The sequence below is a fragment of the Oncorhynchus mykiss genome, chromosome 16, assembly GCF_013265735.2.
Source record: "Oncorhynchus mykiss isolate Arlee chromosome 16, USDA_OmykA_1.1, whole genome shotgun sequence".
Classification (NCBI taxonomy): domain Eukaryota; kingdom Metazoa; phylum Chordata; class Actinopteri; order Salmoniformes; family Salmonidae; genus Oncorhynchus; species Oncorhynchus mykiss.
In genome coordinates, this window is record NC_048580.1 from 22,107,594 (window position 1) to 22,133,991 (window position 26,398).

The 26,398-nt window shown below is 44.9% G+C and overlaps 1 protein-coding gene across 4 annotated transcripts in view; it reads left to right on the top strand.

The window, feature by feature from the left end:
* ntn2 (netrin 2) overlaps nt 1–26,398 on the top strand; it is a 63,177-nt gene that overhangs the window by 26,486 nt on the left and 10,293 nt on the right. For all 4 annotated transcript variants that reach the window (XM_036946498.1, XM_036946500.1, XM_036946497.1 and 1 more), the window contains exons 3-4: nt 13,777–13,965; nt 22,305–22,454. In XM_036946498.1, coding sequence (XP_036802393.1) covers nt 13,777–13,965; nt 22,305–22,454 — 339 coding nt within the window. The remainder of the gene's footprint in view (nt 1–13,776; nt 13,966–22,304; nt 22,455–26,398) is intronic.

Sequence of the window (26,398 nt, forward strand, 5' to 3'; positions counted from 1 at the left end):
CTGATCAGTCTTCTCCTTGTATGAGCTGAAAGTTTAGAGGGACGGCCAGGTCTTGGTAGATTTGCAGTGGTCTGATACTCCTTCCATTTCAATATTATCGCTTGCACAGTGCTCCTTGGGATGTTTAAAGCTTGGGAAATCTTTTTGTATCCAAATCCGGCTTTAAACTTCTTCACAACAGTATCTCGGACCTGCCTGGTGTGTTCCTTGTTCTTCATGATGCTCTCTGCGCTTTTGACGGACCTCTGAGACTATCACAGTGCAGGTGCATTTATACGGAGACTTGATTACACACAGGTGGATTGTATTTATCATCATTAGTCATTTAGGCCAACATTGGATCATTCAGAAATCCTCACTGGACTTCTGGAGAGAGTTTGCTGCACTGAAAGTAAAGGGGCTGAATAATTTTGCACGCCCAATTTTTCAGTTTTTGATTTGTTAAAAAAGTTTGAAATATCCAATAAATGTCGTCCAATTCATGATTGTGTCCCACTTGTTGTTGATTCTTCACAAAAAAATACAGTTTTATATCTTTATGTTTGAAGCCTGAAATGTGGCAAAAGGTCGCAAAGTTCAAGGGGGCCGAATACTTTCACAAGACACTGTATGTATATATACTTGACAGGTTAAATACTGTATATATTATTTTTGTTATTTCACAAAAACGTTTTGGATTAACCTCTTTTTAATGCCGAATATCTGACAAGTACATATCTGATGCTCTATCTGTCTATCATTTCCCTCTGTCTCTGTTTTTCAGCCTTCCTTGTGCCATCTGGCCAGGCGATCTGCTTGTTGGAGGTCATGGTGGTCTGGCCACCACAATGACACATGTGGCTCTCTCTCTCTCTCTCTCTCTCTCTCTCTCTCTCTCTCTCTCTCTCTCTCTCTCTGTCAATTTCAATGTACCATTCTTCTCTTTCTCTCTCCCCATCTCATTATCTCTCTTTCCCATCTATCTATCTTTCTCTCTCTCTCTCTCGCTCTCTCTCTCTCTCAATTTCTTTTTTTTGAATTTTAGCCCTTTTTCTTCCCAATTTCGTGGTATCCAATTGTTGTAGTAGCTACTATCTTGTCTCATTGCTACAACTCCCGTACAGGCTCCGGAGAGACGAAGGTTGAACGTCATGCGTCCTCCGATACACAACCCAACCAGCCGTACAGCGCGCATCCAACCCGGAAGCCAGCCGCACCAATGTGTCGGAGGCACGTGGCAACCTTGGCTAGCGCGCACTGCGCCCGGCCCGCCACAGGAGTCGCTGGTGCGTGATGAGACAAGGAGATCCCTACCGACCAATCCCTCCCTAACCCGGACGACGCTAGGCCAATTGTGCGCCGCCCCACGGACCTCCCGGTCGCGGTCGGTTACGACAGAGCCTGGGCGGGAACCCAGGGACTCTGATGGCACAGCTGGCGCTGCAGTACGGCGCCCTTAACCACTGCGCCACCCGGGAGGCCATCTCTCTCTCAATTTCAACACACACCTCTTTTCTTTTCTTCCACTTTCTCTCTCTCTCTCTTTCTCTCTTTCTCTATTTCTCTTTCTCTCTCTCTCTCTCAACACACACCTCTTTTCTTTTCTTCCACTTTCTCTCTCTCTCTCTTTCTCTCTCTCTCTCTTTCTCTCTCTCTCTTTCTCTATTTCTCTTTCTCTCTCTCTCTCTCTCTCGCTCTCTCTCTCTCTCTCTCTCTCTCTCTCTCTCTCTCTCTCTCAACACACACCTCTTTTCTTTTCTTCCACTTTCTCTCTCTCTCTCTCTCTCTCTCTCTCTCTCTCTCTCTCTCTCTCTCTCTCAACACACACCTCTTTTCTTTTCTTCCACTTTCTCTCTCTCTCTCTCTCTCTCTTTCTCTATTTCTCTTTCTCTCTCTCTCTCTCTCTCTCTCTCTCTCTCTCTCTCTCTCTCTCTCTCAACACACACCTCTTTTCTTTTCTTCCACTTTCTCTCTCTCTCTCTCTCTCTCTCAACACACACCTCTTTTCTTTTCTTCCACTTTCTCTCTCTCTCTCTCTCTCTCTCTCTCTCTCTCTCTCTCTCTCTCTCTCTCTCTCTCTCTCTCTCTCTCTCAACACACACCTCTTTTCTTTTCTTCCACTTTCTCTCTCTCTCTCTCTCTCTTTCTCTATTTCTCTCTCTCTCTCTCTCTCTCTCTCTCTCTCTCTCTCTCTCTCTCTCTCAACACACACCTCTTTTCTTTTCTTCCACTTTCTCTCTCTCTCTCTCTCTCTTTCTCTATTTCTCTCTCTCTCTCTCTCTCTCTCTCTCTCTCTCTCTCTCTCTCTCTCTCTCAATGTACCATTCTTCTCTTTCTCTCTCCCCATCTCATTATCTCTCTTTCCCATCTATCTATCTTTCTCTCTCTCTCTCTCGCTCTCTCTCTCAATTTCTTTTTTTTGAATTTTAGCCCTTTTTCTTCCCAATTTCGTGGTATCCAATTGTTGTAGTAGCTACTATCTTGTCTCATTGCTACAACTCCCGTACAGGCTCCGGAGAGACGAAGGTTGAACGTCATGCGTCCTCCGATACACAACCCAACCAGCCGTACAGCGCGCATCCAACCCGGAAGCCAGCCGCACCAATGTGTCGGAGGCACGTGGCAACCTTGGCTAGCGCGCACTGCGCCCGGCCCGCCACAGGAGTCGCTGGTGCGTGATGAGACAAGGAGATCCCTACCGACCAATCCCTCCCTAACCCGGACGACGCTAGGCCAATTGTGCGCCGCCCCACGGACCTCCCGGTCGCGGTCGGTTACGACAGAGCCTGGGCGGGAACCCAGGGACTCTGATGGCACAGCTGGCGCTGCAGTACGGCGCCCTTAACCACTGCGCCACCCGGGAGGCCATCTCTCTCTCAATTTCAACACACACCTCTTTTCTTTTCTTCCACTTTCTCTCTCTCTCTCTTTCTCTCTCTCTCTTTCTCTATTTCTCTTTCTCTCTCTCTCTCTCTCTCTCTCTCTCTCTCTCTCTCTCAACACACACCTCTTTTCTTTTCTTCCACTTTCTTTCTCTCTCTCTCTCTTTCTCTCTCTCTCTCTTTCTCTCTCTCTCTTTCTCTATTTCTCTTTCTCTCTCTCTCTCTCTCTCTCGCTCTCTCTCTCTCTCTCTCTCTCTCTCTCTCTCTCTCTCAACACACACCTCTTTTCTTTTCTTCCACTTTCTCTCTCTCTCTCTCTCTCTCTCTCTCTCTCTCTCTCTCTCTCTCTCTCAACACACACCTCTTTTCTTTTCTTCCACTTTCTCTCTCTCTCTCTCTCTCTCTTTCTCTATTTCTCTTTCTCTCTCTCTCTCTCTCTCTCTCTCTCTCTCTCTCTCTCTCTCTCTCAACACACACCTCTTTTCTTTTCTTCCACTTTCTCTCTCTCTCTCTCTCTCTCTCAACACACACCTCTTTTCTTTTCTTCCACTTTCTCTCTCTCTCTCTCTCTCTCTCTCTCTCTCTCTCTCTCTCTCTCTCTCTCAACACACACCTCTTTTCTTTTCTTCCACTTTCTCTCTCTCAACACACACCTCTTTTCTTTTCTTCCACTTTCTCTCTCTCTCTCTCTCTCTCTCTCTCTCTCTCTCTCTCTCTCTCTCTCTCTCAACACACACCTCTTTTCTTTTCTTCCACTTTCTCTCTCTCTCTCTCTCTCTCTCTCTCTCAACACACACCTCTTTTCTTTTCTTCCACTTTCTCTCTCTCTCTCTCTCTCTCTCTCAACACACACCTCTTTTCTTTTCTTCCACTTTCTCTCTCTCTCTCAACACACACCTCTTTTCTTTTCTTCCACTTTCTCTCTCTCTCTCTCTCTCAACACACACCTCTTTTCTTTTCTTCCACTTTCTCTCTCTCTCTCTCTCTCAACACACACCTCTTTTCTTTTCTTCCACTTTCTCTCTCTCTCTCTCTCAACACACACCTCTTTTCTTTTCTTCCACTTTCTCTCTCTCTCTCTCTCTCAACACACACCTCTTTTCTTTTCTTCCACTTTCTCTCTCTCTCCTCAGTGGAATATCTCAGTTATTTATAGGTATTACCCACTCCACCTCCGGTTCACCTCAACACCTAACCCCTAATGTCAGTATTACCTTTTGCCTCAACTCTTTAACCATCAGTTTACCCTTCACTTCTTCACCTAACCCACAGCCTACAGTTCATCTCTCTCAATATGATCCATCTCTCCTAAACCATTTACAGCAACTGCAGTCCACATTAAGCCTTAGAATTCAGTTTCGCCAAATACAGTGGCTTACATGCAGAGATCCTATTCCAAAATGTGTATCTTCCTCATCTCATTGTATCAGTCCTACATGGAGCTAACATGATTGTGTAATAGGTTCCCCCGCCTGGACCACTGGGTATTTCCAGTGGAAAGAAAGAAAGAAAGCGAAAGAGAGGGGACAGAGATAACAATGTTTATACGTGGCGAGGTGAAGTGGACTAGAAAGACCAGAGTTTAGGCAGACTCCAACTGACAACAGGCCCCAATCTGGCATCCCTCCAGCCTAATCTTGTTAAACTCTTCCCCCTGTTGATGCCATCCAGAGAGAGAGAGAGATGGAGGGAGGGAGAGCGAGAGAGAGAGATGGGGGGAGCGAGTGCGAGAGAAAGAGAGAGAGAGATAGGTGAGGGAGAGAGAGAGAAATGGGGAGAGAGAAAAAGTGGAAGAAAGAAAATAGGTGTGTGTTGAAATAGGGAGAGAGAGAGAGGGGGAGAGAGAGAGGGGGAGAATTAAGGGACTCTCAGTTCAAAAGGGCTCCCGAGAGCTGGCTCTTAAGCCGACGGCGTGTGGCTAACCGCAAAATGAGGGTAGAGAGGGTCAAGGGGAAGGGAGGGAGAAACTGAGAAACGTTAGGCGTGTGTGTGTGCCCACAACCCCTCCTCGTGCTACTGGGCCAGAAGTGTCTCTCTTAGATAAATGATAGACATGGGGCTGTTGTTTCCCCAGGGCTTTAGACCCTAGTAGTGTCTGGTCTGTAGCCTTAGTCTACACTCACAGTATCTAGTCTTCCCTCATCTCTAGTCTCTGGTCATTGTGGTTCGCTGTGGTCATCTAATATAGTCTCATGTCCCTCGGCTTTCTGGTGTTAAGTTGTGTTCGGTCCCCGGTCCCTTCTCTTCAGTGTGTGGTCATTGGTTCCTGGTTTGAGTGTGCGTAAATATGTGTGTCCCCCCGTGTGTATGTTTTGTGTTTGTTTGTGTGTGTGTGTGTGTATCTGTGTGTGTGAGTGTGTGTGCCTGTCAGAGTGTGTACTCTGGACCTGGCTCTAATGAGGAGATAATGAACCGGTGCTCCCCCGGTGCTCTGGAGCAGGTGGTTGGACCAGGCCAAGCGGCACGGAGCCCATCCACAGGCAGGCGCGTGCCTGTGGTCATACCCCGGCCAGGGAATCATGGACCTGCCTGCAGCCTGGCACACACACGGACGTGCGCACAAGCACACACACACGTAAACATACAGGCAGACTCACTGTGGATGGCAGGGGCCCACATTGCGGGCGGTGGTAGCCAGGCCCAGGGCACCCCAGGGGGGCTCCAGGTTTGGACGGGGGCCTGGGCATGGGGGGGCTCCGATTTTCAAGGACCAATTTTAGCCATGGGATTTGGGTTCGTACAGGCATCCAAAATCAATTGGCTGGGCGCACTGGCTTGGCTTGGGCCAAAACATTAGGTTAGATCCCTAACATATGGAGCTGGAGTTGAGACATTGCACACTCAATGCATTTGAGTTTTTATTAGGATAGCACTTTTTTCAGAGCCAATTTGCCATGGGACGTTTAATAAACTTTTTCATAGGCTGAACCGGTTTGTGTGTAGACACCTTCTAGTTCGGCTTCAGCAGACCATTTGTCAATGAACGTCTGCCATTAAGAAAACAAGCCAAACTTCCTTGTCTTTCCTATTGGTTTTACCTACATGGAAGGTTGTTCTCTAAGACACACAGAACTGTAGTTGATGTACTTTATGTGTACTTTGCACATAAACAAACCAAACTAACAAGGCTACTAATGAAGTGTGGGTGGAGTAAATATTGTGATATGTAGGGTTTGATATGGTAATCAGACTGATGCCGGACTGAAATAACACGTTTGGAATGAGTGGAACCAATTAGGACCCGCTGTGAGAAAACGATGGTGGGAGCTGTTCTCCCATATCTCTCTCTCTCTCTCTCTCCCTCTCTCTCTCTCTCACTCTCTTTCCCGCCCCATATCTGTCTCTGTCTCTGTCTCTCAGTTCTCCATTCTCCAGCAGACGTAGTATCCGATTTACTGGACACCAGAGCACTACTAGCAGGCCTGGGGAGTACAAATGCACGCTACTTTGCAGTATTTCAGAACAAGCACCTGTGTGCGTGTGCGTCTGCTCATGTTCCTTTTTGTTCTGTAATGGACTTGAAAGCATAATGGAGAAAGCATCTAGCACAGAGTAGGCACATGCATATTTATGTTTTACAGGTTATTCAATGGCAGGTGTGTTCCAACACAACAGGGTTGTATTCATTATGACACAACATAGGGCCCTCCCGAAAACAAGTGTTTCTTATTGGATAACTCCAGGTTGTCTCTCCCTGTTTTAGTTTGTTTTCTTCTGTTTGGTGCCTAATGACAATGACCCAGGACTTCATCATTCCATATAACAGTAAGATTCCAATCCCAGAATGGACCTGATTAGAAGAACTAGACACCACTAACAGTGAGAAAGTGGAGATCCGCCCCAAATGTTTCCGTGTAGAGGGGCACAATGAGACAACTCTCTCTCCCTCTCTTGCTGTGTTGTTAGTTTCCTCTCTCCCTACACCTCTCCCGTATCCTTTGTCTCAGCAGCTGTCTATTTGCCGAGGCTTTGTCTTCGTTTGTCTGTGGAATTTCACACAGCAGCAGCACCAACAGGGACTTAGTTCGGAGCGTTCGACTCTGACCTATAAAAAAACGCTCGCTCGGGCCCTTGCCTCCCAGGGTCCTCTGCTGTTTCCCCCATAAGCCTTCTTTCGAACCCCCTCCGGTTTTTCCTCCAACAGATAACAATTAGCGAGTGTTTTTGGAGAGCTCCAGTGGAGCTTTGATGTGTTAATGAATTGAAAAATGGCCCTCGCCAGTTTTCAGTTATCCCTGCTGAGCCTAATTAGAGGGAGTTTGTCTGCTGTGTGCGCGTGCGTGTGTGTTTTGTGTACCTGTGTGTGTGAGTGTGTGTGTGTGTGTGTTAGTGGTTGTGTGCACATCACTTCAAAACAAACCCATAAACATTCCAAGTGCTGCAGCAAATCCTGGAGCAGGCACTGAGGTGAAGTTGACAGCCCCCCACCTCTGTCTATCTTTCTCCTCTCCTCCACTCCTCTCCTCTCTCTTTCTCCTCTCCTCCACTCCTCTCCTCTCTCTTTCTCCTCTCCTTCACTCCTCTCTCTATCTTTCTCCCCTCCTCCACACCTCTCTCTCTTTCTCCTCTCCTCCACACCTCTATCTTTCTCCTCTCCTCCACACCTCTCTCTATCTTTCTCCTCCACTCCTCTCCTCTATCTTCCTCCACTCCTCTATCTTTCTCCTCTCCTCCACTCCTCTCCTCTATCTTCCTCCACTCCTCTATCTTTCTCCTCTCCTCCACTCCTCTCATCTCTTTCTCCTCTCCTCCACTCCTCTCTCTATCTCTCTCTTCCATTCTATCCTTCTCCTCTCCTCCACTCCTCTCCTCTCTTTCGCCTCTCCTTCACTCCTCTCTATCTTTCTCCTCTCCTCCACTCCTCTCTCTATTTTTCTCCTCTCTCTCATTTCTCTTTCTTCCCCACTTCCCAAGCTCTTTTTAAAGAGAGGGCGGAATAATGAGCACAAGTCCTGTTTGAAGCATCAGGTCCAGTCGGTAGTGAAAGCAACTGATTCACAACACACAAGCACACTCTCTCTTTCTCAACAGGTCTAATCCGACATCTGATCTCTCCTCTTATGTTGGATAGCAACTCTAGAACGCTTGGACCTTTTTTCTATTGTTGAATTCATTCATATTCAAAATGACAGTTTAGACCATCTGTTGATCCAGCTTTGTGTAGAAAAGTCCTAATATTGAGTTGAACTTTAAATTCCTCCACTTATATCTGCTATGAAGGTGGGCCGTGTGGCAGTAAAGGATTAAGGCTGGAGAAAAGGGTGCCAGTGATCCTCCTGCTTTCATGTCCCACTACAAGGTGTTAATGGACACAAGTGCTCGCAGCTGTGTGTGTGTGTGTTTGAGGCGTTTGATCACAATCTCCACCCCCTCCTCCCCTTTTTCCAACCTCTATACCACCCTCCGGCCCTTGTTCCAGCGGGTGTGTTCTTTGTCACATCCTCTTAAGGAGAAATTGGACATGCTGTTTTTACACACTGACACACACATATAGTACTCTCGCATACACATGTACGTGTGCACATACACACCCACACACGGACTAACACACACCTTAATACCTGTATTTTAATATACTGTTTTTTATTTTTTTATTATGATTTAGTCTGCTGTGGGTTTCACCCATCCCAGTTCTTCTTACTGTACCGTGATGCCATCCATCCAAGTTTCCAGACCAATAATGTCATGTCTATGGTCCTGACACTTCACCATGGTTGGAAAGCGAGGTAGCGGCAGTGAACCCTTCCCCAAACCCTTAAAATAGCTTGAGGTCAAGGGTCAAACCCAGACCCCGTGCCACCAGCCTCCTAAAACACACCACGAAGAGCCAGCAGCGGCATAGCTACAGAAAAAGAACAAGTCCGAGAGGGATTCAAACCTAACTAGTATTTAATTAACTGCAGAATTCCATACAAATTGTCTGCGTAATTGCCAAGAGAAGGAGTCTGTGAATGTGCTCTTTTCCTGGAGCCTGCGACCCTGTAAAACTGCAGCGAGAAAGGGCTCTGTTCCCATCTCTCTGTGCCAGAAACCCCTTTGCTGAGTAGCAGTTGAGAAACCGAATTCCAGTGCCGGCTTGTTTCAGCCATGTTTATCCCCCCGCAGGCGGATACCAAGACGGACATCAAGGAACGTCACTGGACTTTATGCAAACTGGAAACCATATATCCTGAGGCTGCTTTTATTGTAGCTGGGGATTTCAACAAAGCTAATCTGAGAACAAGGCTACCTAAATTCTATCAGCATATCGATTACAGTACACGAGCGAGTAACACACTCGACCAATGCTACTCTAACTTCCGCGATGCATACAAGGCCCTTCCCCACCCTCCTTTTGGCAAATCTGACCATGACTCCATCTTGTTGCTCCCCTACTATAGGCAGAAACTAAAACAGGAAGTGCCCATGCTTAGGTCTATCCAACGCTGGTCGGACCAATCGGATTCCACGCTTCAAGATTGCTTTGATCACGCGGACTTTGATATGTTCCAGGTAGCCTCAGAGAATAACATTGACGTATACACTGACTCGGTGAACACGTTTATAAGGAAGTGTATAGGAGATGTTGTACCCACTGTGACTATTAAAACCTTCCCTAACCAGAAACCGTGGATTGATGGCAGCATTCGCGCAAAACTGAAAGCACGTACCACCGCGTTTAATCATGGCAAGGCGACTGGAAACATGACCGAATACAAACAGTGTAGTTATTCCCTCCATAAGGCAATAAGGCATGCTTCAAGATGTCCACCATTGTTCCTTTTCCCAAGAAAGCTAAGGTAACTGAACTAAATTACTATCGCCCCGTAGCACTCATTTCTGTCATCATGAAGTGCTTTGATAGACTAGTCAAGGACCATATCACCTCCACCCTACCTGTTACCCTAGACCCACTCCAATTTGCTTACCGCCCAAAAGGTCCATAGATGATGCAATCGCCATCACACTGCACACTGCCCTATCCCATCTGGACAAGAGGATTACCTATGTAAGAATGCTGTTCATTGACTACAGCTCAGCATTCAACACCATAGTACCCTCCAAACTCATCATTAAGCTTGAGACCCTGAGTCTCGACACCGCCCTGTGCGACTGGGTCCTGGACTTCCTGACATCTCCACTCCGCTGACCCTCAACACTGGGGCCCAACAAGGGTGCGTTCTCAGCCCTCTCCTGTACTCCATGTTCACCCACAACTGCGTGACCATGCACGCCTCCAACTCAATCATCAACTTTGCAGACGACACTACAGTGGTAGGCTTGATTACCAACAATGATGAGACAGCCTACAGGGAGGAGGTGAGGGCCCTCGGAGTGTGGTGTCAGGAAAATAACCTCTCACTCAATATAAGCAAAACAAAAGCGATGATCGTGGACTTCAGGAAACAGCAAAGGGAGCACCCCCCTATCCACATCGACAGGACAGCAGTGGAGAAGGTGGAAAGTTACATATAACCGGCAAACTGAAATGGTCTACGCACACAGACAGTGTGGTGAAGAAGGCACAACAGTGCCTCTTCAACCTCAGGAGGCTGAAAAAAATGTGGCTTGTCACCCGAAAACCCTCACTAACTTATACAGGTGCACAATTGAGAGCATCTTGTCGGGCTGTATCACCGCCTGGTACGGTAACTGCACCGCCCACATCCACAGGGCACGCCAGAGGGTGGTGCGGTGTGTACAACGCATCATCCAGGGGCAAACTTCCTGCCCTCCAGGACACCTACAACACCCGATGTCACAGGAAGGCCAAAAAGATAATCATGGACAAGAACCACCCGAGCCACTGTCTGTTCACCCCGCTTCCATCTAGAAGTCGAGGTCAGTACAGGTGCATCAAAGCTGGGACAGAGAGATTGAACAGCTTCTATCTCAAGGCTATCAGATTGTTAAACAGCCACCACTAGCACGAGAGGCGGCTGCCTACCTACAGACTTGATATCATTGGCCACTTTAATAAATGGAACACTAGTCACTTTAATAATGTTTACATATCTTGCATTACTAATTTCATATGTATATACTGTATCCTTCACTATATGTTCTTCACTATCTATTGCATCTTAGCCGTTCTGTCACTGCTCAACCATATATTTTATACTTATATATTCTCATCCCATTCCTTTACTAGATTGTGTGCATTAGGTTTTGTTGTGGAATTGTTAGATATTAGGTTTTGTTGTGGAATTTGTTAGATATTAGGTTTTGTTGTGGAATTGTTAGATATTACCTGTTAGATACTGTTGCACTGTCAGATCTAGAAGCATAAGCGTTTCGCTACACTCACAATAACATCTGCCAGCCATGTGTATGTGACCAGTACAATTTGATTTGAAATTCCAGTTATTATTGATATGGCCTTACATTTTTCATTCAAGTGTCTCATGGTCCCATCAAAGGTAATTTTGTTATCAAATGAAAAGCTTTCCTTAAAAAAATGAATGCTTGACACGGTGGCAGTCCCTGTGCTGGATGTTGTTACAACACTGACCTTAGAGAAGTCAGTCACAGTCAGTCTCTCTCTCTCACACACTGTGACTGGCAACACTTCATGGCTCCATGCTTTTATTCAGTGCAGACTGTTGTGGTCTACGTCTTACGAAACAGTCATTGATATAGAACCCTGTTTTGACTCACTGCAGTCAATACACTCACATCTGATTACATCTGATTACATTTATTTTGTCCCCCCCCCCCAGAGAAGTGTCCTCTGCTGATACTTTTTGGGATCCAAGTTCTTTGTTGTTGTTTGCTTCTCGCAAATCGTTTCCGTGGATCACTTTGAACTGGCACCAAACGCTCTGGCAATATTCTTTGAACACTTGGCCAAGTGTTAGAGGAATCTGAGTTCAGGTTTGAATTGAACCTGACTGGGGTTAAGGATTTGGGCCAGGGCTCTCCCATCTCAGGGGCAGATCTCCCACACCCTACCTGGCCTGCGAACAAAATTGCACCCTTGAAGTAGTGCACTACTGTATATAGGGAATAGGGTGGCATTTCAAACACAGCCCTGGAGATCAAAGAGTGTTCATATCCAAATGACTGGCAGAGAGCATCTTGGTTCCTCTCAATGTTTCTTCCTAACAGCCCTGCAACGCTATAGCCATCGGGCGTCCGACATTGCTGTCAGCCATTGAGGAAATGCTTCCTTTGAAATCAATGAAAGCTGCTTCACTGCCCATGTTGCACTCTCGTTGCGTCACGTACAATGGCAGCGTCCAAGCTCAAGAATCGCAGAGTTTCAATTCCTGATGGCCCTAATTCGGGTTCATTCTATCTTGTGAATTGAAGTAATGAAAAATAAAGTTGGCTTTAGTACTAGCTAGCTAGCTACATTGACTTGCTAGGTTCACAATGTAAAAAACAGTTTTTACCCCCAAGCCATAAGAACAGGTTATCAAATGGCTACCCCACCCCCAACCCCCCCCCCCCCCCTCTCTTTTACGCTGCTGCTACTCTCTGTTTATCATATATGCTTAGTCACTTTAACTATACATTCATGTACATACTACCTCAATAAGCCCGACCAACCGGTGCCCCCGCACATTGGCTATCTGCATCGTGTCCCACCACCCGCCAACCCCTCTTTTACCCTACTGCTACTCTCTGTTTATCATATATACATAGTCACTTTAACCATATCTACATACTACCTCAATCAGCCCGACTAACCGGTGCCTGTATATAGCCTCACTACTGTTATAGCCTCGCTACTGTATATATTCTCAATACTGTTATTTTTCATTGTCTTTTTACTGTTGTTTTTATTTCTTTACTTGCCTATTGTTCACCTAATACCTTTATTTATTGTTATATTATTTTTTTACTTAGAAATTGCACTGTTGGTTAGAGCCTGTACGTAAGCATTTCACTATAAGGTCTACCTACACTTGTTGTATTCAGGGCACGTGACAAATACAATTTGATTTGATTTTAACCCCTCCGAAAGACACACATACAGACACAGGTTCTGGAGAGGTGTGGGGGGCTGTCACACTGGGCGCCCGTGGAGCTGTTTTTGTGGGGGGTTAAGGTGCCTTGCCCGAGGGCACAGCAGGCAATGGCATCTACGATTTGATACCAGCAACCCTCTGGTTGCCAGCTCAATTCCCACCAGATGTTCTAGTCGTACCCAGGATTTGAACTGGCAACCCTCCGGTTGCTGGCTCGCCTCTCTAACCGCTAGGCTACCTGCCGCCCGATACATGAAATACATGTGACTAAATGTAAATATATATTGTGATTGATTGGCATACAGACAGTTTCCACAGTGATCAATCCTTGTGGTGCTACGTATAAGACACATGACTTGAGAATTTACAGTACATGGGCCTTTCCTACTCCTCTATCGGACTACAGAGGTCTTAGACTAGATGGGAGAGGTTAGTTCTGCTCATAAGGGATTCATGATATTAAAAGGGTCTGTTAATAACTAGCGAGCAAAGAGCGGGTCCAGTCATTAATTATGGAAGGAGGAAAATGATCTCTGAAAATATATGCCTCATGATTGATGACTTCTGTAACAGCCACGAAGCACACACCCTCTACTCTGATTGAATCATAATGGTATTGACGCTAAGCTACATCCTACACTGTATACTGGTAAAGTACACTGTAGGACTTTCAGTAAATGCTTCATCTATTGCTCATATATCTGAATGAGTGTTTTCAAAATGTGCTTTGGAAATTATTTTGATGTATAAAGTATACCCACACTATACCCATAGTGTTGTGCCTTGTTTTCAAACTGTGGCGATGCCAATTTAACAAAGGTTTTTCAACTTTTCCTGTTTCAAAGTGCCTCGGACGTATTTTGATTATGAAGAAGTGCACCTATTCTCACTGAACGCTCAAGACGTCTAACCTTTCTTTCCCCCCCTCTCTTTTCCCCTCCCCTCATCCCTCCCTCTCGTAGCGTGCAACTGCAACCTACACGCCCGGCGCTGCCGCTTCAACATGGAGCTGTACAAGTTGTCGGGGAGGAAGAGCGGAGGCGTGTGCATGAACTGTCGCCACAACACGGCCGGACGCCACTGCCACTACTGCAAGGAGGGCTTCTACCGGGATATGGCCAGGCCCATCACACACCGCCGTGCCTGCAAAGGTATGGAGAATAGGTTTTATACTATAGGCGTATATTTCACAATAGTGTTTGTGGTATAGTCCTTTTCAATTCAGTCGATTCAGTAGATTCATTATTTTTTTTAAATTAAAAATGGCTATTTATTTTCAAAAAGTGCAATACAGTGGGGAAAAAAAGTATTTAGTCAGCCACCAATTGTGCAAGTTCTCCCACTTAAAAAGATGAGGGAGGCATGTAATTTTCATCATAGGTACACTTCAACTATGACAGACAAAATGAGGGGGAAAAAATCCAGAAATTCACATTGTAGGATTTTTAATGAATTTATTTGCAAATTATGGTGGAAAATAAGTATTTGGTCAATAACAAAAGTTTATCTCAATACTTTGTTATATACCCTTTGTTGGCAATAACAGAGGTCAAACATTTTCTGTAAGTCTTCACAAGGTTTTCACACACTGTTGCTGGTATTTTGGCCCATTCCTCCATGCAGATCTCCTCTAGAGCAGTGATGTTTTGGGGCTGTTGCTGGGCAACACGGACTTTCAACTCCCTCCAAAGATTTTCTATGGGGTTGAGATCTGGAGACTGGCTAGGCCACTCCAGGACCTTGAAATGCTTCTTACGAAGCCACTCCTTCGTTGCCCGGGCGGTGTGTTTGGGATCAGTGTCATGCTGAAAGACCCAGCCACGTTTCATCTTCAATGCCCTTGCTGATGGTAGGCTTTGTTACTTTGGTCCCAGCTCTCTGCAGGTCATTCACTAGGTCCCCCCGTGTGGTTCTGGGATTTTTGCTCACCGTTCTTGTGATCATTTTGACCCCACGGGGTGAGATCTTGCGTAGAGCCCCAGATCGAGGGAGATTATCAGTGGTCTTGTATGTCTTCCATTTACTAATAATTGCTCCCACAGTTTATTTATTCAAACCAAGCTGCTTACCTATTGCAGATTCAGTCTTCCCAGCCTGGTGCAGGTCTACAATTTTGTTTCTGGTGTCCTTTGACAGCTCTTTGGTCTTGGCCATAGTGGAGTTTGGAGTGTGACTGTTTGAGGTTGTGGACAGGTGTCTTTTATACTGATAACAAGTTCAAACAGGTGCTCTTAATACAGGTAACGAGTGGACGACAGAGGAGCCTCTTAAAGAAGAAGTTACAGGTCTGTGAGAGCCAGAAATCTTGCTTGTTTGTAGGTGACCAAATACTTATTTTCCACCATAATTTGTAAATAAATTCATAAAAAATCCTACAAATGTGGGTTTTTTTTTGCTCATTTTGTCTGTCATAGTGTACCTATGATGAACATTACAGGCCTCTCTCATCTTTTTAAGTGGGAGAACTTGCACAATTGGTGGCTGACTAAATACTTTTTTGCCCCACTGTATAAACTGTACTGTATACAGTGGGGAGAACAAGTATTTGATACACTGCCGCTTTTGCAGGTTTTCCTACTTACAAAGCTTGTAGAGGTCTGTCATTTTTATCATAGGTACACTTCAACTGTGAGAGACGGAATTTAAAACAAAAATCCAGAAAATCACATTGTATGATTTTTAAGTAATTCATTTGCATTTTATTGCATGACATAAGTATTTGATACATCAGAAAAGCAGAACTTAATATTTGGTACAGAAACCTTTGTTTGCAATTACAGAGATCATACGTTTCCTGTAGTTCTTGACCAGGTTTGCACACACTGCAGCAGGGATTTTGGCCCACTCCTCCATACAGACCTTCTCCAGATCCTTCAGGTTTCGGGGCTGTCGCTGGGCAATACGGACTTTCAGCTCCCTCCAAAGATTTTCTCAAAGAATCCCAAAGAATGATGTTTCCACCTCCATGCTTCACGGTTGGGATGGTGTTCTTGGGGTTGTACTCATCCTTCTTCTTCCTCCAAACACGGCGAGTGGAGTTTAGACCAAAAAGCTCTATTTTTGTCTCATCAGACCACATGACCTTCTCCCATTCCTCCTCTGGATCATCCAGATGGTCATTGGCAAACTTCAGACGGGCCTGGACATGCGCTGGCTTGAGCAGGGGGACCTTGCGTGCACTGCAGGATTTTAATCCATGACGGTGTAATGTGTTACTAATGGTTTTCTTTGAGACTGTGGTCCCAGCTCTCTTCAGGTCATTGACCAGGTCCTGCCGTGTAGTTCTGGGCTGATCCCTCACCTTCCTCATGATCATTGATGCCCCACGAGGTAAGATCTTGCATGGAGCCCCAGACCGAAGGTGATTGACCTTCATCTTGAACTTCATCCATTTTCTAATAATTGCGCCAACAGTTGTTGCTTTCTCACCAAGCTGCTTGCCTATTGTCCTGGAGCCCTTTCCAGCCGTGTGCAGGTCTACAATTGTATCCCTGATGTCCTTACACGGCTGTCTGGTCTTGGCCATTGTGGAGAGGTTGGAGTCTGTTTGATTGAGTGTGTGGACAGGTGTCTTTTATACAGGTAACGAGTTCAAACAGGTGCAGTTAATACAGGTAATGAGTGGAGAACAGGAGGGCTTCTTAAAGAAAAACTAACAGGTCTGTGAGAGCCAGAATTCTTACTGGTTGGTAGGTGATCAAATACTTACATATGTCATGCGTTAAAATGCAAATTAATTACTTAAAAATCATATAATGTGATTTTCTGGATTTTTGTTTTAGATTCCGTCTCTCACAGTTGAAGTGTACCTATGATAAAAAATTACAGACCTCTACATGCTTTCTAAGTAGGAAAATCGGCAGTGTATCAAATACTTGTTCTTCCCACTGTATAACCCTATAGCATTGACTGAAATGGTAACACTGTTCTAAGAATTAGGCTGGCATCCTCACTTCCAAACTGATACCATGCCTCTGTAAGTAAATAATTTGTCACAGAAGCTGTTCTTGCAAAAATCCACAGAAAAAAATATTCCTCTGGACCACAAGCCACATTAAATTAGTATATGAGTTATTTCTCGTGGAAAAAGTGGTGTTTGAATTGTGGAATGTTTTGAATTTGCAGTGAATATTTTTCTGGCTTACGTCGAGAGCTTTTTCTTATTGGAGAACAACCCAATTTTCCTGCGCTTGTTGCTCGGGGAAATATGCAAATCAATAGCAGAGGGAGACTGCATTCTTTCTCAGTTCTGTAGGTTAGTGTGAGATGTTAAGGGATCGCTTATAGAGAGCTCAAAACAACATGGATGATGAGAACTGCCAACACTCATAGCTGTGAAGGGCTTTTGTTGGAGATTTCATGGTGAGAATCTCCCGTATTTGACCCCTGGTCAGTTTTCCACTCTGGGGCTAACCCAAGCAGCTTTTAAACCAAAAGGAGTCAAGTACGGGACAGCACGTTACTATTGTCCATGTTAAATCATTTTTTATCACACTGTACTGTAGTACAGTTAAACAGTACCCATTCTATTATTCCACTCACAGAGCAATTGACCATGGTACCACATGCAATGTGACACAGTAATTGACTTTAGCAGCAGTCTTTTACCCTTAACAAATGACAAGTAACACACGTATAGATAAGACTCTCACAGATGTGTTGATATTGGCAGCAGCTGTATGGAAATATATGTCCCCGGTGCTATTGCAAGACCCATCATACACACATACACACACACTCAACCCGTGCTTGGGCCCTGGAGGCTGTGCAATCTGTTTTTATCAAAGCGGAGCAGTTCGGGGTCAGACCCGCGCGGCGGTAAAAACTTTATCGCCTTCCTCTCGGATAGCAAGATGTGACGGAAATGAACGTTCCCGTGGAAACGGCCCTCAACCTGGGCGGCTGGCACCATGATTTATCAGAGCAATCCTAGCCCCTTTTAGAACCTGTCTCTTTCCCTTTCTCTCCTCCTCTCTCACTTTCTCTCCCTCTCTGTCCGAGGAGAATGCTCTTCTCATCTCTTCTCTTCTTCTCTCTAATCCTCCAATTCGTTCTACCTTTTTTTTCTGCCGCAGTGTTTTATATATTTTTCCTCTTGTGACAGGGCCAGGAGAAGGGTCAAGGGTCAAAAATGGTCGGTGTCACGTCTGAAATGGAGTAACGGCAATAAAATACAGGTGTTTTTTGAATGGGACTAAGGAATGGGCGGTTAGGTCTGGAGGGTTGGCGGGGGGGTGGAATGTCTGCTTCCAATCATACCTCCTCTGTGGACGAGTGTCCATGTCGGACCTGCTGTGTGTGTGCTCCAGTGTGTGTGGGTGTGTGTACGCGTGCATGAGTGCGTGTCCAACACACAGTCTATAAGGATTGCCAGTTTAATGGACAGGCCAGACTCTGATGGATGGGTCAAGTGGCAGCGTCACTCCCATCTGTTCTCAGTTACACCCTTGTGCTTAGGTAACACACACACACACACAAACACACACAGGTCCCAACCCCCCTCCACCCCCAGTGCCCTCGGCCTTCTGCCCCAGCCCCGAGTGCCTCTCTGTGGGGTGTCCCAAGCTCCTGCAGGCCTGGGCAGCGGCCGCTGCCACTCTCCATCCACGGATTTACGCTGCTACGTGCATAAAAACAGCCGTCAAATTAAAGAAACATGCATGCCATAACCAGCTCGGGTGTAACCAGTCTTCCCTACGAGGTCTTCAATGTCAGAGCTTTATGTGTCTCCAAACATGTCCTAGTCTTGGCATCTATATCGACTATAATTAATGTCAAAGAAAGGAATTTAAATTTAGGCCGTAGAATATGTCAGCAGTCCTTGCCAACAAAAAGCCTCAAATATACTTTATACTGAATGTATCAAGATTTGTCCTCCAAGTAGCTTCTGAAGTGGACCATATGCAAATAATTTCTTATAGAATAACTTCGTAGAAACAAGGGAATTAGGAAATCCAAGATAAATCATTCCAAAACCGAAACGCTCATGCCAGTATTGACCAGATGTCTACAGAGCAAACCGCCCAATTAGAAAAGGTGAAATACTTGGACCCCTTTTGAAAGTACCGTTTACTCAGTTACTCACACGCACTCACATGGTTTGTTAAAACACACATACACACACACACATACTGTTTGCACCCATGCACACACACACACACACACACACACACACACACACACACACACACACACACACACACACACACACACACACGCACACACACACACACACACACACACACACACACACACACTGAGCACCATTGATCTATTCAGAGTTCAAGAGTGAGCAAACGCCTGCTGTCCAAAGACTACAAGTCCCAAGGCGATGTCTGTCTGTCACACCTTCAGTCACACAGGCTTAAATAGTCATCAACATCTGAGGACATTTTTACAGCTTTTTAACTGGCCCAAGCCCCTGCGCGTAAAACTTCAGAAAGACGGTGTGAGGACGGAGGAGAGTGGCTGGGGGAGGGGACGGGGGTGCCCCTCCCCGAACACCATCCTGGCACTCATCTGTTGTTATTCTGAGCTTAACAGACTTTGAACACAATAAATAACAGTAGATTTACAGAGTACTTTAATCCCATTTTAAAGCAGTTACATGGATTGAATGAACATGTATTTGCATTATAACAACATATTTGACTTTTAATGAGGTATCATGTTCAACTCATAAACATGCAGATAAATATGTTTTGATTGTACCAATATAAGATGGCCATATTCTAACATCTCCTTCATTTGTTTCTGTGTTAGTAACACAACGTTTGGTACCAGTTGCCTTTGTTATTAGACAATCAGCGAAACAATGGATTGGTTCAGAAATGATTGTCTGTTGCCGTCCCACAAGTCTAGGCATGCAGGTATCATCCAGACTGGCACAGACTTTTCCAGACAGATCAAATGACGGGAAGTTTACACTTCTGTCCCCACCATTTAGTACAGCAAACCAGTTTGTACATGATTTGCATTTTTTCTTTTTATAAACTACCAGATTATTCTAGTCTCTCTGTTTGGAGTGTAGAGCATTGCTTTCTATATCGCTATTGTGCATAGAGTAGTGTCGTGTTATGAAATCAGAGACGTTTGTGTTGTTCTACAACCTATGTCTCTGGACTCCCAACTGTGGGTTTTTAGTGGACTCATCAGCTGTGTTTTATTAACACGTACCGTATAAAGGGGCGCCAATCCCAGGAATGCCAGAAATTCCAAATGGAGCCGCGGCCCCGTCCGTGCTGCACCTGGGCACAGGAACAAGAGCAGGAGAGAAGGACATTTTGGCAGGAGAGAAGTCACATGGTAGACATGGAGCAAAACAGGAACTAAGTCGTACCGGAAGACCGGACACATATTTGACTTTCAACCTCCCTGTGCGCCAACCCACTCAATACAAACGTATATTACTAATATATTACCAACACTGCCAACCAACGGCCAATCAAAGCCTTCTGTGAGTTTGAAGCTGGGTCAGGTGGTGGGGATTTTACATGCAACGCGAGCCATCAGATTTACGAAGCGAGCGCAAGCTTCAAACAGGCGTACACACTTTGACACCCCAGCCGGACACCCGGACGGAACAGCCACATGTGCATCTGAAGATCAAAGCACTAACCCCCCCCCCTCCTAATTCTCATGGTCCAGACTCCCTCCACCTCACCACACCCCTCCCAAATCAACAGGTGGTAGAGTCCTTACTCCTCAGTTGTGATGGCAAAATGATCAGCACAAATAAACATGTTCACACACACTGAGGGAACAACACAGCAAGGCCCTGAAGAAAACTCCTCATGTTAGCAGCTGCCATTCCTTGGCAAGCCCTATCAGAGACTGTTGGGTTACTGGGTTTTCCCCAAAGGCTCGTTTCGCCCTTTCTTGTTGTTTTTATAAAAGCAGGAGGACAATTACCAGCTATCACATTACACTTAAGTAATGCAGTTTGCTTTTGCAATTTTGCAACTTGGTGAGCTTGTTTTCTACCTAATTAAGCCCAAAGTAGAGGGAAAGAGCCGTCTTCCCCCGTCTGCAGTTTTTTTGGGGGCCAGTTGTTTTTGGCCAAAAGCAATTATTTATGCCAGAATAGATCGACAAGATAAAATGCAAAATATTAGCATTGAATCGAGGGGGCAGAGTTTTTTTTTGTGAATTTTTCCAAAAGCATTACTTTTGTATTGCCTGGACAGAGGAGCTGCAGTTCCAAGCCAAGTCTAAGTGTTCAATCGCACCCTTTAAAGTAAAATGTTATGGGGATATTAAAGTTATGCGTTTTTATGTGTCAAGATAGTCTCAGATTGATCAGTGTAACGTGTAAAAGTGATACTTGATAGCTTGCGGATGGAGAGGTTTATCTTCTACGTTTGTGTGTGTGTCTGTGTGCGGCTTCCCAAGGAAGACATGTCTGTTTTCCTTGTTGAGCCGGGTTGAACCAAGGTGAGGTGAGGGAGATTTAGTCTTGTTTATGCTGATGAGCACACCAGAGGCAAAGTTTGGAACATGTTAGCCCTCTCTCTCTCTCCCTTTCACCGTTCTTCCCCTCTGCATGTCTTTCTCTCTTCTTCCTCTTCCTCTCCTCTCCTCTCCTCTCCTCTCCTCTCCTCTCCTCTCCTCTCCTCTCCTCTCCTCTCCTCTCCTCTACTCTCTTCTACTCTCTGTCACCTTGTAAAGAGCTCTTGTAAGAGAGGAGCTGACCAACAGGCCGGGTCTTGTATCCCAGCAGCTCTTTAAACAGAAGAAGACCCGTATTTCTCTAGGTGCATTCGGACAGACGGCGCATACCATAACAGCACATAAAAGACCGGGGGGACGGGGACTCTCTCTGGGTGGCGTGTTGTCGTTGGTACGCAGCGGGCGCCAGGCAGATTTTTGGGAAGTGATGAAAGGGCAGAGTGGGTGTCACACACAAACAGGCACCAGCGTAGCACCTAAGAGACCGGACAAATGGAGGCTTTTCTTCCCTATCAACACACACATATGCACACACACATCTTTGCCAGGCAGTGTCAGGTCCGTAAACCTGGAGGCGACAGTAGCAGGGTAGCCCAATTGAGCAGAAGGAATCCAAGACCTGGAGTGTGAATGATAGAGGAAATAGACTAAAGGAACACTCAGTCCTGTTGCATCTGGAATACAGTTGGATACTTCAATGGCAGTTGATGATTAACTAGGATGTGTTGTGCTACAGAGCCTATATAAAAGAGGGTTCAAAATGCCATCTGATTTGAGTCGAGTCACAAATAAACCTTGAAAGTGACATTGAATATGTGTGAAGAACCGTAGGCGACTTATGTTTCTCAATTGGCCACATCTAACCATCTCCTCTCTCTCTCTCTCTCTCTCTCTCTCTCTCTCTCTCTCTCTCTCTCTCTCTCTCTCTCTCTCTCTCTCGCTCTCTCTCTCTCTCGCTCTCTCTCTCTGTCTCGCTCTCTGTCTCCCTCTGTTCCTCTCCCTCTCTCACCTCCTCCCCCTCTCCCTCCCTCCCTCTCTCCAGCCTGTGACTGCCACCCGGTGGGTGCGGCAGGTAAGACGTGTAACCAGACGACGGGCCAGTGCCCCTGTAAGGACGGCGTGACGGGCATAACCTGCAACCGCTGTGCAAAGGGTTACCAACAGAGCCGCTCACCTGTGGCCCCCTGTATCAGTAAGTAGATCACAGATACACACACACAGGGACGCTCAACCGACCCTTGCATCAGTAATAATATCACACACACACACACACACATTGACATGCATTTAACAGAAGCACATATTTACTTGTCACCAGGGGAAGGCAGTGTACTGTTTTTGCTATCAGTAGCCACATCGAGCCTGTGGGAATCGAGCCTGCACATACATACACACACACACGCGCAAACGCACGCACGCACGCACACGCACACACACACACAAACACACACACACTGTGTGTTGCTGTGGTCCTGGCCAGTAATCTATCCACCAGCGCTGACGTCTGTGGGTGCACCAGAGCGTGACCAAGGCAAGGCCTCCTTCGTGCTGAAGGCCCCAGTGGTGGCACACACACACACACTCAACCTCCCTGTCCACCTCAATCTGGGCTCTGTTTGTATCTGTGTTGTCATTCCCACTCCAAGGACAAGGGGTTGGTTTCATTTCCCCCCCCCCCATCAGGGTTTTACCAGAATGCCCACGCCAGTCTCTGCCACCACATCAACTAAAGGCTTAACACAAAACCAACCACACAGGGAAACCATAATATACCCATGTAACATACTGGATACCATTACCATGTAACATACTGGAATACCATTACCATGTAACATACTGGAATACCATTACCATGTTACATAATGGAATACCATTACCATGTAACATACTGGAATACCATTACTATGTTACATACTGGAATACCATTACCATGTAACATACTGGAATACCATTACCATGTTACATACTGGAATGCCATTACCATGTAACATACTGGAATACCATTACCATGTAACATACTGGAATACCATTACCATGTTACATAATGGAATACCATTACTATGTTACATACTGGAATACCATTACCATGTAACATACTGGAATACCATTACCATGTAACATACTGGATACCATTACCATGTAACATACTGGAATACCATTACCATGTAACATACTGGAATACCATTACCATGTAACATACTGGAATACCATTACCATGTAACATACTGGAATACCATTACCATGTTACATAATGGATTACCATTACCATGTAACATACTGGAATACCATTACCATGTAACATACTGGATACCATTACCATGTAACATACTGGAATACCATTACCATGTTACATAATGGAATACCATTACTATGTTACATACTGGAATACCATTACCATGTAACATACTGGAATACCATTACCATGTGACATACTGGATACCATTACCATGTAACATACTGGAATACCATTACCATGTAACATACTGGAATACCATTACCATGTTACATAATGGAATACCATTACCATGTAACATACTGGATACCATTACCATGTAACATACTGGATACCATTACCATGTAACATACTGGAATACCATTACCATGTTACATAATGGAATACCATTACTATGTTACATACTGGAATACCATTACCATGTAACATACTGGATACCATTACTATGTTACATACTGGAATACCATTACTATGTTACATAATGGAATACCATTACTATGTTACATACTGGAATACCATTACCATGTAACATACTGGATACCATTACTATGTTACATACTGGAATACCATTACCATGTAACATACTGGATACCATTACTATGTTACATACTGGAATACCATTACTATGTTACATAATGGAATACCATTACTATGTTACATACTGGAATACCATTACCATGTAACATACTGGATACCATTACCATGTAACATACTGGAATACCATTACCATGTAACATACTGGAATACCATTACTATGTTACATACTGGAATACCATTACCATGTAACATACTGGAATACCATTACCATGTAACATACTGGATACCATTACCATGTAACATACTGGAATACCATTACCATGTAACATACTGGAATACCATTACCATGTTACATAATGGAATATCATTACCATGTAACATACTGGAATACCATTACTATGTTACATAATGGAATACCATTACCATGTAACATACTGGATACCATTACCATGTTACATACGGGAATACCATTACCATGTAACATACTGGATACCATTACCATGTAACATACTGGAATACCATTACCATGTTACATACTGGATACCATTACCATGTTACATACTGGAATACCATTACCATGTTACATACTGGATACCATTACCATGTAACATAATGGATACCATTACCATGTAACATACTGGAATACCATTACCATGTAACATAATGGAATACCATTACCATGTTACATACTGGAATACCATTACCATGTTACATACTGGATACCATTACCATGTAACATAATGGATACCATTACCATGTAACATACTGGAATACCATTATCATGTAACATACTGGATACCATTACCATGTTGCATAATGGAATACCATTACCATGTTACATACTGGAATACCATTACCATGTTACATACTGGATACCATTACCATGTAACATACTGGATACCATTACCATGTAACATACTGGATACCATTACCATGTAACATACTGGAATACCATTACCATGTTACATACTGGGGAAAACGTACCATACTGCAGCGGTTCCCAGACTCGGGGAACTTCCTGAGCCTATTTCTATTTCTATGGACACAAGCACTGTTCATAACACACACTGTTCATAACACACACTGTTCATAACACACACTGTTCATAACACACACTGTTCATAACACACACTGTTCATAACACGCACTGTTCATAACAGAAACTGTTCACACCCCTCTTGTTGGCGGAGATACAATTTAGCAGTCTTATAGCTTATTTCTTGCAATTCTACACATTTAGTCGTGGGGTGTAGAGGACATTTTACAGTTTTAAAGCTCCTTTCTGTGCAATTCTATACATTTTGCCATGACTAATGTGCATTCATGTGATATTTGACTGACTCAAACATTACAACAGAATGTATGGTCTAAAAAACCTAGCTGACATGGGCTAGTTGATCTGGACATTTCTGACACATTATAGCTCTCTAAGGTATGCAAAGACTGGTTTGACAAGAGGAAAACTGATGATGCATTACCCAATTTCAAAATTACACCTTGTGCATTCTACTATTATAACTTTCAAGAGTAAGTTGAATGCCGGACTGAGTTCCCCCGCTGCCGACTCCTAGCCCCCACAGTTTGGGAACCACTGCATACGAGAGAAACCATGTACCAGCTCCAACGAGGGGTTTACAACCACACATGTAACATGGCAGGTACAGCTGCTTCATTCCCGGTCTCATTTCTATAGCCAGGTAACAACATGGTGGAGAGTCATGTTCCCTGGGATGTCACAAGCTAGCTATCCCATTAGTGGGTTTACATTAGTTTAAAAGCTAATTATGATAGATAACTCAGGTAAACACTGCAGCACTCGGTTAGCATGAGGTAAGCTAGCCCATCCATAAATCCACCATTGCCTGTGTTCGATTAGAAAGTCTGAGTTTTCAATGCCTTCAGCCGCATTTTGTTAAAAAAAATAATGAATTAGACATTTGCTCACTATTTGGGCAGGTTGTAAAAGAGAATAGGTTCTCAGGTAACCTGCCCTGGTAAAAACAAAGGTAGGGACAGAAGTTCCTAGCTGGCACCAGTCCCGCAGATGAAGGCAGGTCATGGTGGTCTGGTCTGGGGTAGATTAGTGCCACCCTGAGACCCCAGTACCTGATTACCGTTCAGGCTTTAGCACCGTCACATGCCAGTACAGTGTGTGTGTGTGTGTATATGTGTGTGTGCGTGCTCTGTGAGTGTGTGTGTGTATGAATTAGATCACTGGTCCACCGCCTGCGGGCAGGAGGAATAGAGGGCAGCTTGCCATCGTGCTGTGCCATGTGGTTTGGCACAACTCTCTCACACACACACCAGGCTTGTGTAACCCTGAACCAACCACACCAAACTATGCTGTACCACACCAAGCCATGCCG